Here is a 13,143-nt window from a genome sequence, read left to right as displayed (position 1 = left end):
AGAGATACTAAGTATCATACCTTTTTAAGAGAACAGAGAATACCCGAGTTTGGTTCATCTCAAAGAGCTTGGAAAAGAATGAGATATAATTTTCTAAAACAAGAAATGATTGGACGAGTTTAACCTAGTTCAGAGGCTCACCACATAGCTTTACCAACAGCATCTACTACTAATTAGAAATCGATACTCGGATCCAATCATTGTGCAAAACAAGAATTTGCAACTAATTCTAGTTTAGACCACTGAAAAGTGAAAACTGGGACTTGTTTTGTTCTAAACGAAGGGAAATTTTGGAGGTTACAATCAAACTCCTTTTAGACAGGAAGATACACTCTGAAGAGACCAGTTTGATATTTCATTTTTAATGTGAAGGGGTTTTTTTTTTTTGGTGCCATGTCAGTTGGTTGGTCAGGTGCAATACCCCTGACCTTCAACTTTGAAATGGCTAAGAAGTAAGAACGTATCTACTGCTCTGAATTCTGTTGCATATTATATGTTGCATGTCACAGGTGCTCTTTCGCTAGAAGAAAGTGTATTCTATTTATAAATACAATCATCTTACAACAAACATCCAAATATAATGGGGGAGGGGCAATGATAAAAATTATAAAAGAAAAAAAGTTTAAATAACTTTTAGGTCCATGATATATTAGTCATTGGAATGCTATCACGTCATCGCTTAATTGACAAAACAAAACTTTTAATATATCATAGACTCAGAATAATGAAAAGAATTATCAAAGACTCAACAAAATTTAGGTATATATCAAGGATTTCAAACATATTTAAACAAAAAAAAAAAAACTCCAAAAAAACCTCCTGATATCACACGAAAGCTTGACCATGTAAAATGACAGAAAAATAGATTATTAGACATTCAAATGTGTTAATTTAAATGTGTTTCTTCATATATGTATTGTGTAATAAAGTACCAAGTCAAGCATTTTACTTGTCACAACATCACCGTGTATCTAAAATCACAAAAGATAGCAATGTGAAGCCTCATTGTAGTCTCCTGATTACTTCTCTTCACTTCAAACCTTAGATAAGTTGGGAACAGTGGCAAACAGGACCTTCCAGGCAGAACTAGAGATTATTCCCACTTGCAAAAAAAGGGTTCAGGTGAAGAGAGATTACACTGTCAATGAAACTCCGGGCAGAAATTTTCTCATATAAAAAAAGATTGAAGCATAGATAAGCACAACAAACTACGAAAATTGGAGATGTGAATGGACATGTGCATAATGGAGTTGCAGATTCTTTTGAAGTTATTCAAAAGCAAGGTGCGTGTATGGGTTGCTAAAATTCTCAAGGTTGGCCATGGTTTATTCAAGATCAAAGGGATGGCCACAAAAAGATTATATGAACACAGACAATTGGTGCAATGTGTGCTATAGACCTGAATGTGGAGCTGGGATAATTGAAAAATAAAACCTATTTGAGAACCTCGAGTAATGATGGCCGGTTGAAAAATTGACATAAAAAGGAGTAATAATGAGGAATTCATTCACATTGCTTAGCTTGAGGTGTGAGATACAGTGCTACTTGTGGTAGCACTGGTAGTTTCCGGAGAACTGGAACTCTGAGCAGATGGTTGGGTGCTTGAGTGAGAAATGGGACCAACGCTTGACAAGGTCAAGCCAACCGATCCAGTCGATGTGCTCATTGAAGACATTCTCGATGCAACAGACTCCTTGTTGGATCCTGCACCAAGTTCAGGCCGCAACTCTGATGACAAAGATGACAGGGCAAGAGTACCAATTGAGGAACCCACAGGATAGGGTGCAACTGGCATATCAGCTAGGGAAGAGGCAGATGGACTATAACTCAGTGATCCCATAGGATGATCAAATTTGCATGCAGAACCAAACTTGCAAACTCCACGCTGGGTATAATGAGTGCAAGGTGGTGCCCCCTGATTATCAAACACAATACGTGACAATTAAGAATTTATGAATGCAGTCAGACAATTTAATTAAAGAAAATCAACAGAACAGACAAATTTGTCATTGCAGTCACAGTTCTTTAAACAATTGAAGTCATAATTATTAAAAATAACGTAAGATAATTGTGTATTCTTCAACCACAGTCCAAAAGAAAAAATACTAAACCACTAAGCAGAGGGGAAAAATAGCCAAACAGATCATTGAAGACTAGTCTATGAAGACTGGAAATGACCACATCAAATAATAAGAGAAAGTGTGCCATGGAACATAACATGGGAAATAGAAAGCACCCCTAATCCAAAATCAAAAGAATGTAACATGAAATTTACTAATGAAAACAAAGTTTGAACTCAAGCTAGCATGGGAACATAGCTTTGAGAGAAACAACAGATAGCAGAACATATGCACAGCTATGCAATAAACATGGAAACCTAGAGCATAAAACTCACAGCACTGTCAAAGATTTCAGGCAAATACAACCAATGGCAACCAACTCTGTACATAACCCAGGCAATAAACTTATGGTTCTTGAATTGAGTCACAACTTCATATTGGAAACACATTTTAATGTAAATAAATTTCAAGCATACAAACAATGAAAAAGAATATGGAATGCTCCAATGATAAACATCCAATATGAATGAACATAAGTAGAACATAACATGTGATCGCATCTAAATCAGACAAGGAAAACACTGATGCCATGGCAGACAGATGCAAAAGATTGAACAAACTATGATGCATTTAAAAACACATTGCACAGCAAGGACCTGAAAAGAACTCAATGCTATATAAACTAAATAAAAAAAAAGGGGGTGCAATAGTAAAAAGAGATAAGAAAACCAACACCTATCCAAATAAAGTCAATAAACTGTTAAAACATGTCCTTTTTTTGAAATTGGGTAACGGGTTGTAAGAAATATTGATAAGGTTATATTACATTGCAAGTCCCTATAGTTTTACAAAAAATTTCAAATAGGTTCCTATAGTTTAAGTAAGTTTTTAATTGGATCCCTGCTAATTATAAAATTGTATACTTAGGTCCCTGAAACCTGTAACAGCAAAATGGCTTGCAGATGATTGAAAAGATCCATAAATGGAGTTTAAATGCTGGAAACCTATTAATAAGAAACGTTCTTGGGATTTATATTAACTTGAGATAAGGGGATAGTTGGTTGTTGAGACAACATGCTACCAGAGACTCTGACCAAGTGCATACAAAATTGATCCTTGCTGCTCACTCTCTTTTAATCAAATAAAAAATTTGGCATATGGTGTCAGTAGGCTTTTGCTTTGTCCATTTTTCAAGGGCAAGTAACTAAGCAGGAGAAACTAATCAGAGAATTAAAGTACAATAGAACATTAGACCAAGTATTACATTCAAGGTGTAAGTTTCAGTACATACAAATTTAAAGAAGAAACACAAAAAGTTTCAATCATTCAAGAGTTCATACAACAAAAAATTCCCTGTCCTGTCAAAGAACATATCCAGAGCAAGAGAACTGAAAGAGGAGCTTACTTACAGTACTTGCACTTGGGCACGGTCATAATGATACACTACATTTTTAACAAAAGCTACACACCTAAAGAAAGGAACTTGAAGCACACTTATAACAAATGCAGTACAAAATGGGAATTCTAATATCATAAAAGGTGGCACTATAAAACCAACAGGCACATGTAGCCCGACATGAATGCATAATACATGAAAATAGAAAAGCATCCCAGAAAATAGCTAGCATAAAATGAAAACCAATGAACAAGATCCTACACAGAATTGTTTTCAATGACGAATTTAAATGAAAAGCTAAAAAGTGCAGTGAGCACCTTGCTCCCGACAACTTATGCCTCTGACTCAATTAAGAAGTTAATTTTGTCATGCCTTAGTTAGCTATTTTAATCACTGGATACCAAAACTTTTGGTAGGAAAGGGGATATTTATCAAGCATACGTTAGTCACAACCAAATATAAAGCACCAAACAAAGGAGTTGAAATTACCGGACGCAATGGAAGACCCACGGGACTAAGGGTTACATTTGCTTTTGGTGCACTCTTGTCTGGTGGATGATGATATCTACACAACGGGCCAAATTTACAGTCCCCTGTTTTCATGTAATGATGACATTCTGGTTGATCAGGCCTTTCTGGAAATGGATGCTCCTTCTGACTAGCACCTGAAGGACCAATTGAAGAACCAGAAGGTTGATAAGGTCCAGTATAAGTAGCTGCTGATGAAGGTAGCTGGGTTATCCCATAAAGCTGTGTAGAACCAACATTAGATGTAGTGCTGGATGGAAGTAGAGGGTTTGTGGCAGGAGCCTGCACCAAATGCTTAACAACTTCAATGAATGTACACATAACTATAGTAAGCAGTTCATACGAAATGGAGGACCTACCTGATAAGGACTCCAGCCTGAAAAAGGGACCATGGTAGGGGACACTACCATAGGCCCATAGGGACCCTGGACTACTGAGCCAGGTAGCATAGGTGGCCTTGCAACAAGTACACCATATTGTTGTTGTGAAGGACCAGATGGGGGATGTACAGTTGGATACATTGGTGAAGGTACAGGTACAGGCAGAGGTGAAACTGGAGGAACTGGTGATGGTGCTAGAACTTGGACGCCTGCAGGCTGTGGATGATGGAATTTACAAGTTGCACCAAACTTGCACTGTCCAGTTTTCACGTAATAGGAACACTCTTTCTGACCCTGTTATCATGCACGAAAATTCAAGTTTGAACAAAACTTCCATCATCGTTAGGAAAAGAGTGACACCAAAATTCACAAAGCACACATAATTTTACGCAGTAAACACAAACTGATACAGACCACTCGCAATGGGTATCCATAATAATTTAGTGGCACAGGGGTAGCAGTGCCTGGCACCTGCCTAGGATGGTGGTACTTGCAGGACGCACCAAATTTGCATGATCCCGTCCTCATATAGTACTGCAGTTTAACCATGAGCAGATACAACCAACAGATAAGGAAAGTCACCAACATTGAAGACAACCAAAACAAAAACAGAAGTCAATTTGAACTTTCACCCAAACAAATCACTTTGTAAAACAGAAAGTAAATATAGTATCATCCATCAAATGCAACCATTTAATATAAGTGCAGCACAGAATCTATGAAAAACCTGGCACACAGGCTGTCCCACGCGCTCTGGAAACTCTCCTCCAGTCCTCGGCGCAGCTCCAATAACCTAAAAACAGCAAAACACACATAAATACCCCCAAATTAGGAAACGTTCGATCACAGCGTCCAATGCAGACCCCGTAATCTCACACAAATTGAGTTCAATTAACACACGACACAAGAAAAATTCAACGAACTGAATTGTAACCGTTCATAGTAAACCACACAGAGCCGAGATCAAAAGCAAAATTGGAGACACAAACACGTACACGAGGAAGCAACGAAGCCAAAACCCTGCGAAACGAGAATTAAGAAGAAGTAATTACCGCGGCACGGTCACGAGGATGGTTGAAACGACAGCGTGTGCCGTAACCGCAAAATCCCGTTCTCAAATAGTAGATACAATCCGCCTCATCGGGACGCATAGGGTAAGATTCAGCACCGGGTAATCCGAGTTGCCACGACGACTCTGCATTATTCGCAAAATCAAGATCAAACTCAAACCTACTACTACTCCGCATTATTCTGTTTCTGCGCAAATCGAAAATCGCCAAGGGAATGAATAATAGAGAATGCAGATAGAATCACCTTCGAGGCCGGCGTCGACGTCGGCGGCCACGGTCCATTCCGGCGACGGATCAGACTGCGACCCTTCGCTGGCCCGCCCGTACCGCTCCATTGTAAGGACCAAATGGGGGGCGCAATCTGAACGCGGAATGAGAGGTTCCGATCAAAAAGTGTGAGAAAACTGCTTCGGATTTTCTCTGCTTTCTCTCTCCCTCTCTCTCCCACACCCACACCCACACCCACACCCACACAGCGTCTCTGTTTCTTCTACACTAATTAGTTTGGTCTCTTTCTCTCTCTAGCTTCTCTCTCTCTTTCCGTTTCAAAGCTTTTATTTATTTATTTTTTTCTTTCCTTTACTCTGAGAGACGATCTTTTCATTGGTGGGAGAGAGAGACTGTTGATTTATTATTTATGTACGCGCCAAACATCTCACAATATTACCAAAAAAATAATCCCACTCTCCCTTGGTCTCTTTCGTAAGGAATGAATTATTTATATTTACATTTTTATTTTTTGTTTTTATTTTCAAAATATTAAAATTTTAAAAACATGTTTGGTTTCACTTCTTATTTTTTATTTTTAAAAAATAAAAACATTGACAATGCGTTTTCAAGAGAAAATATATTTTTAAATTTATTTAAAATTACATTTATTGCCACCAGCTTAATTTTCATTTTATCCAAAATGAAAAAAACACTGAAAATGATATTTTATTATTTTCAATTTTTGGTTCATTTGAGAAAATATTTTCAAAAATTTAACCAAACACATTTTCATCACCATTTTTTATTTCCAGTGAAAATGAAAATAGAAAAAAATCAAACCAAACATCCCCTCAGAATCTATCTAAAGATTGTTTTGAGAGAAAATATTTTGTTAATATTTTATATTTTTAAGAGAAAATAATCTGATAATTTTTTTTATCTTTTCAAGGAAAAATAATCCGTTGACCGATAATGTAAATATATTTTATATTTTTAACAGAAAATAATTTGTTGACCAATAATGTCTTAAAGAGAAAATAGTCTATTAATCAACAATATAAAGAAATTTTATATTCTTAAAAGAAAATAGTTCAGACAAAAGATTTAAATTATCATTTAATCATAAAACATCAAAATAAAAAAAATCATAGGTTTTTTATTTTTAAAATAACTATCTTAAAAATTAATTTATCATGATTTATTTTTTTATGGAATTTATCTTGATTTCTTATTAGTCACGGGTATAGTTGCACTTGTCAACTTCAAGATGGACATGACCAAGAGGGATTTCATGATTCCACATGTCATACAATGTTATTAATTTGTAGATAATTGTAGCTTATAAATAATACATGACTTATAAATAATTGAATATATATCCCGTGATAAGGAAATTCATATTCAAATAATGAAGTAATTAGAGATAATATGTAAGTTTGTTAAAATCATGTGTGTGTGCACATGTGTCAGAGCTGTGAAGAGTTTATCCTTAGGATGTTAAGTAGTCTGTTACATGTATTTTGTGGACCCTACACAATACAATAATTATATTAATAATATATAGAAATTAAAGTCTTATTTTAAACATAAATTTGATTTAGATTCTGAATTTTTAGAGCAGTCCAGGAGTTTTGGTAAAACAGCAAAACCAAATTAATGTGTGAGGTTTTTGGGCCAGGGCCATAAAGAAAAGGATATTTGAAAACGTGCTTGAAGTCGAGCTTGAGGTTGTGGTAGTGCAAACATTGCACAAGTGCTAGCGAGAGCGTCAATACAATATACGGGATATGTCGTGGAGATGATAGATTTGTCCTTTTTAGATTAGATTAGAGTTAATACAAAAAGTAATGAATCGATTTAGTCAGATAATTAATTGGTTAATCGTCATAGTTGTGGGCAGGCGTTGTCGCGCTGATGCAAAAAGAAGCACGAGTATTCACTGGCTCAAGTGGCTCAAACATGTTAGATCTTCCTTAAAAGTGGTAATAAAAAGTAGGGTTGACCATGGGGTGGATTTGAGTCCGATTCAAACAATCCCAGTTAATCCAATAAGTTACAAAAGAGGCTTAATTTTTACTATTTTTTTAATCTTCGGAATGCATGAGTTCGGATTGGACAGGTTACTGAATCGTTTAGATGCAAAACAGGTTGAGCCAAGACACTTTGGGCTTAATTTTTTTGTTAAAATCCTACTTAATTTATTTATTTGGGTTGGACTCCTATTGTCAAGTCAAGTTTTATCATTCAATCTTTTTCTTTGGTGTTTAATGTCCATAAAATCTTGTATTAGACTCTTTAAATGAAATTAAATGATTAGAAGGCTAAAAAATTGAAATTAAACTCTTATATTGAGTTGGATTGGATGCTGACGAATTAAAAATTGAAATTAAACTCTTATATTGAGTTGGATTGGATGCTGACGAATTAAAAATTTAAACTCAAATCTGACCGTAAAAAATTATTTGAGATTGAATTTAAAATCCACTTACCCATTTGACTGGACAAACCCACCCAAATTAATTTTTTTAGTTGGGTTATGTTGGATTCAGATTAAGTCGAATCCATTTGTTCACCCCTAATAAAAAAGATTTTAGGAACACACCATTAGTATGTTACTGTGGGATTTTGGGATCCTTTTCCATACACTCAGTTTCAACTAATGAAGTTTCAAATAACCAATTTCTCACTTTCAATTCAGGGTCCTTCAATTTGAAGATCTTTTGTCTTACAGTGTAGTAGTATAATAACAAAAAACATATATCCAACATTCGCCTGAAGATTGTTGGTTCATTTCAGCTTGCCAAAACCCAAATGGAAACAAATTATTGATATCTTTTCATTAGCTTGAATTTAGATTCTGTCTGTTCTTAATTGTGTAATGAAAACTCACTTTATGTTGAAAGGTGATTGGTTAGCACAAAGTTTTTTTCAGCATTCCCACACTTCAACAAAATAGGTGTAAATTAGTAGTACTTTTTTCCCCTCTCTCTCTCTCCCCTAAAAGCATAATGACGAAATTATATTTTTTTCTCTTTTTTTTGTTTCAATTTGTTTCTCTATTTTTCTAATTTAATTTAGTCTTTTAAACTATTGTTATTCCAGTTATTTTTTCATTTTATATGCCCACCTTGTTCCTATTTTGTTTTTCATTTAGAAATCAGACAATTGTCATAAAATCATCATTATTAATAAAATTTCAGACCTATATCTCTAAGAAGAAGAAAAAAAACAAGATGAAGAAAAGTTGGTTTGAAAAAATAAGTTTGAGAACTGCAGTATGCGCATGCATTTGACTAAAAAAAAGAGCTTATTTCCCACGGTCAAAATTCGTCAAAAACTTAAAAATTCTGTCGATAATTCAAAATTTCTAATGGATTAAAATTCATTGAAAAAATATTCATAGGAGATTTTAATTGATAGATTTTTTACTGTCTATCAGAAATTCTATTTTATAAAGAATTTATTTCAATTTGTTTTTCATTTTTACTATTTGTCATCGATAATTTAATAATTATTTTTTTATTTATATTACTTAACATCAAAATTTGAATTAACACATACATGTAATTAACAAAACACTCAATTTCATAAATCCAAAACAAAAATAAATGTGGATAGAAAAAATATATTGGTTATGATGATTAAAAAATATACTGCTATATTTTTTTAAACATACAAGACAAGATTTGTAATAATCACAAGAAATTATGATAAAAGAGTACAACATAGAGTGGAGTATTTGGTACAATCACCAATGTGGATTTTCATCTTTCTATATTTGTATACTCTTACTCTTGGAAAAATGTTATTCACGTGTAGTATATAAAAGTGACATATTACAAAAAATATAAATAATGCAATAACTTAGAATTTAAGGTGCAGTAAAAAAATTGGCATATATATCACGTAAGTAAAAATAGGAATGGATGAATAATTAATTTGATTAGATGTTACTCAACTCAACTGAACTATACTGGTCTCTACAGAGATAACAAGTGAAGTAAAGAAAGCAAGAAGAAGAATGCTACCTCCACAGAAAACATAACACAGGTTATACTAAAATAAAAACACGATCACTTATGAAAATAAATATATTATGAAAAATTGAATACGAGTTTTTGTAATGATATATATATATATATATATATATATATATATATATATATATATATATATATATATATATATATATATTAAAAAACTAGTTTCAGTAATATAAAAATTTACACTATAAATTATGAAATGTCTTAAAATATAATTAAATTATAAAAACTAATTTTCATGAAAGGTCTTTTTAAAAAAATTTAAATAAAAAAATTAAACCAACACCCTACCTAACTAAATTGCTTGGTATTCTGTGTCAAAATATTGTATAGTAGAGTTTGCCACTAAAATTAAACCAGCCACTCTAATTGGTGGTGACAATTTTTAAATGTGAAATGTTTGAAACTTATATGGCAACAAAAGGAAGTCTTTGCTCAAATTAAAGTTAGAGATTTGGCAATAGAGCACAAATAGAGACTATACTTCTCGCATTGAGTCCCAAGCATGAAATGACTTTGACCCCAAGGTATATATAGACAACAATGCAAGAGGATCACATATCATGCCAAACATGTTCTAAGATGCACAGTTGCTCATGCCTAACATATTGTCAACTCCAACTAATAAAACTGAAAGTTAATTATTGTACAAGCTATGCAAACAAAAGTAGCTTATCTAGTGGCCTCAAAAAATTATTAGACATTAGTTTAACCTATAAAATAAGTTCAAAATTATTCTGAAGCACCAATAGCCATCTTTCCTATTCCTACAAAGTAAATATATCACACATTTTTATAGTTTGTCAGTTGTTTATAAAATCTTTAGGATGTCAGATAAGATAAAAACAACAGCCAAGCATTTCTCCCTCTCTAGGATAGTAGTAACAGAAAAACAAAATGATGCTTCAGAAGAAAGGGTGAGATAATAGCATAAATAACTCACAAAAGAAAGAAAACAAATGATGCTTCAGAAGCCACAACAAATATGGCATTTCCATCACACAAAAATGAAATAACAGCACAACTATGACAATGTTTGTCAAAAAGTAGGTTTAGGCTTTAATCAATTCAATCCTACAAAACCGACTTCTAAGATGAGAACTGTTTCTCACTTATTCAATGTGAGACTTCAACATGTTCTATTTTTCTCATCTATCCATCATGTGAGACTTTCAACACACTCTTATCTAGGTGTAATCACACCTCCCCTCATGCTAAAGGCTATATGTCTATAGTGTGACAAACATAGGGATCCATTTATGATAGACTTTGATATCATGTAACAAAAATCAATAAACTCACACACATATTTGAACTAAAAAAATGAATGTATATTAATAAACCCACACACAAAAATATATAACATAATAAAAAAAATACACAGATTCCACTCTATCACATTCTTACAACATGTTTCTATTTGTGAATTTTTAGCTAGTATTGAAAAACTTTATAAAATAATACTAAATTGATAAGGTAAAAACATTTTTAAAAAATCACAAAAGCAAAAAAATAATTAAGCTATTGATGAGTTAAATAAGTTAAGATCAAGTTGTATTATATATATTTGTTAAAATAAATAAGTCAAACTTAAATATATATTTTTTCACAAAGTGAAATCTAAATTTAGTGTTTAGTTATTTGTTTACACCCGTAGTTTGTGGTTGTAGGTTCGAAATTTGATTTTGTGATAAAAAAAACTATTTTTATGCATGTATTTGGTTTTGATTGTGCTTTCATTCTATTAAGGAGTTGGTTTGATTCTAAGTTTATACTATGTGTTTCTATTGATTTCTCTTCATTTTTTGTTGCTCATTTTGATGATTGTAAGTTTGAAATTTTAATTTTTTATTTATTTCTTCCATTTCTAATTATAAGATTATTTAAAAAAATTGTTCATTTTTATAATTTTTTTTAATTTTTAGATGTATTAATTATTTTTTCCTATATATCTAACTTAATTATTATCTCTCCAAACATTAATGAAAAATAATTAAATTGATAAAAAAATAAGAAAAAAACAATTTTAAAATAATAATATAATTGATAAATTTAATATGATTAATTAAATTAATTATTTTTTTAGGAACGTAAATTAAGGCAAGTATTATAGTTAAGAAACTAATAAGGAATATTGTTGTTTCTATATAAGCAATTGTGGTTGTATAAAGTATAAACAACAACACCTCATTTGCTTCAACCGCAAAAGCAGTAAAGAAATGTTGCTTAACTTTAAAGAATTCAAATAATGAACTCTAAAAACAGAATCAAACACGATTAAAATTTAAAAAATCAAAAGTGTAATAAAATGTTGTTGTATTGAGAGAGGAGGGTGTGTGTGTGTTTAAACCTCGTATTTTGCTAAGAAATAAAAGTGGATGGTACGTGGTCCCAACGCGCGTTTGTGGCGAAAAGATTTTTTTTTAAAAAACGTGATAGGGAGTTGGTGACAATGAATGGGGAGTAAGACGAATGGCTAAGATGAGAGGTGAGTGAAGAATCGGACGGTATAGATGCGATGGATGTATTCGATGATCCGTACAGGTGGCGCGTGAGTATGACGCAGTTGCTCCTTTTTTTGGACGCTACTTCCAAACCCAATCAACTCTTTTCCACTCCCACTTATCCACCCATCAAAATGTCGGTCAGATTTTTTTCTAGCTTAATTAAGGTTTTTTATTTTTTTATTTCTTAAACTTTTTTTTGAAATTCGATTTTAAGTTATTAAGATTTTTGTTTCACAGATTAAGGTTTTTTATTTTTTTTTTCATTAAATTTTTTAGTCTCTAAATTTTTTTTTGACCAATTGAGATTCATAAATTTTTAATTATTGAACAAAAGTTTTAATTTATTATTTTTATTTATTTAATGAGATTTCAAAGATTAAAGAATTAATTTTTCAAAAGTTTAAAAACTAAAAAATTTAATAAAATAAAATTAAAAAATATTGATCAGTTAAACAAAAGTTGAAGGACTAAAAGTCTTAATAAAAAATAATTAAAGACCTTAATCAATTAAATAAAAGTTAATTTAAGAATTAAAAAACCAATTTTAAAAAAAATTAGAGATTAAAAATTTAATTAATCATTTTTTTTGCATAAATATGTTTTTGATCTTTTTAAATTAATGTTTTTTTTATTCTTTTAAATTCATTCTCTTAATTTTAGTCTCTGTAAGTTAATAATTTTATAATTTGATCCTATAAAATATTTTTTTATTTTTTATCATGTAAGTTTGTATTTTTCTAATTTTGATTCTTCCAAACATAAATTTATAGGGATCATAAATGAAAAAAATTAAATATTAAAGAGACTAACATAAAAAACACAAAATTACAATATATAAAATAAATAAAAAATTCCAGGGATCAAAATTAAAAAAAAATACCCACTTACAAAAATTAAAATTAAAAAAAATAAACTTATAAAAACAAAGAAAACGTTAATTTATAATAAC

At 31.8% G+C, this 13,143-nt stretch overlaps 1 protein-coding gene across 1 annotated transcript; it reads right to left on the bottom strand.

The window, feature by feature from the left end:
* Positions 1-882: 882 nt before the first annotated feature.
* LOC100789405 (zinc finger CCCH domain-containing protein 34) lies at positions 883-6,037 on the bottom strand. The gene is made up of 7 exons (XM_003529536.5): positions 5,679-6,037; positions 5,417-5,559; positions 5,092-5,157; positions 4,779-4,898; positions 4,344-4,658; positions 3,946-4,266; positions 883-1,915 (listed from the first exon to the last, which is right to left on the bottom strand). The coding sequence occupies exons 1-7, from the start codon at positions 5,767-5,769 to the stop codon at positions 1,517-1,519; spliced, it is 1,455 nt and encodes a 484-aa protein (XP_003529584.1). The 5' UTR covers positions 5,770-6,037; the 3' UTR covers positions 883-1,516.
* Between the last annotated feature and the right edge of the window lie 7,106 nt (positions 6,038-13,143).

This window comes from Glycine max, chromosome 7 (genome assembly GCF_000004515.6).
Source record: "Glycine max cultivar Williams 82 chromosome 7, Glycine_max_v4.0, whole genome shotgun sequence".
In the NCBI taxonomy this organism is placed as follows: domain Eukaryota; kingdom Viridiplantae; phylum Streptophyta; class Magnoliopsida; order Fabales; family Fabaceae; genus Glycine; species Glycine max.
Note: the sequence above shows the minus strand (reverse complement) of the source record. Positions and strands in the feature narration are given on the sequence as shown.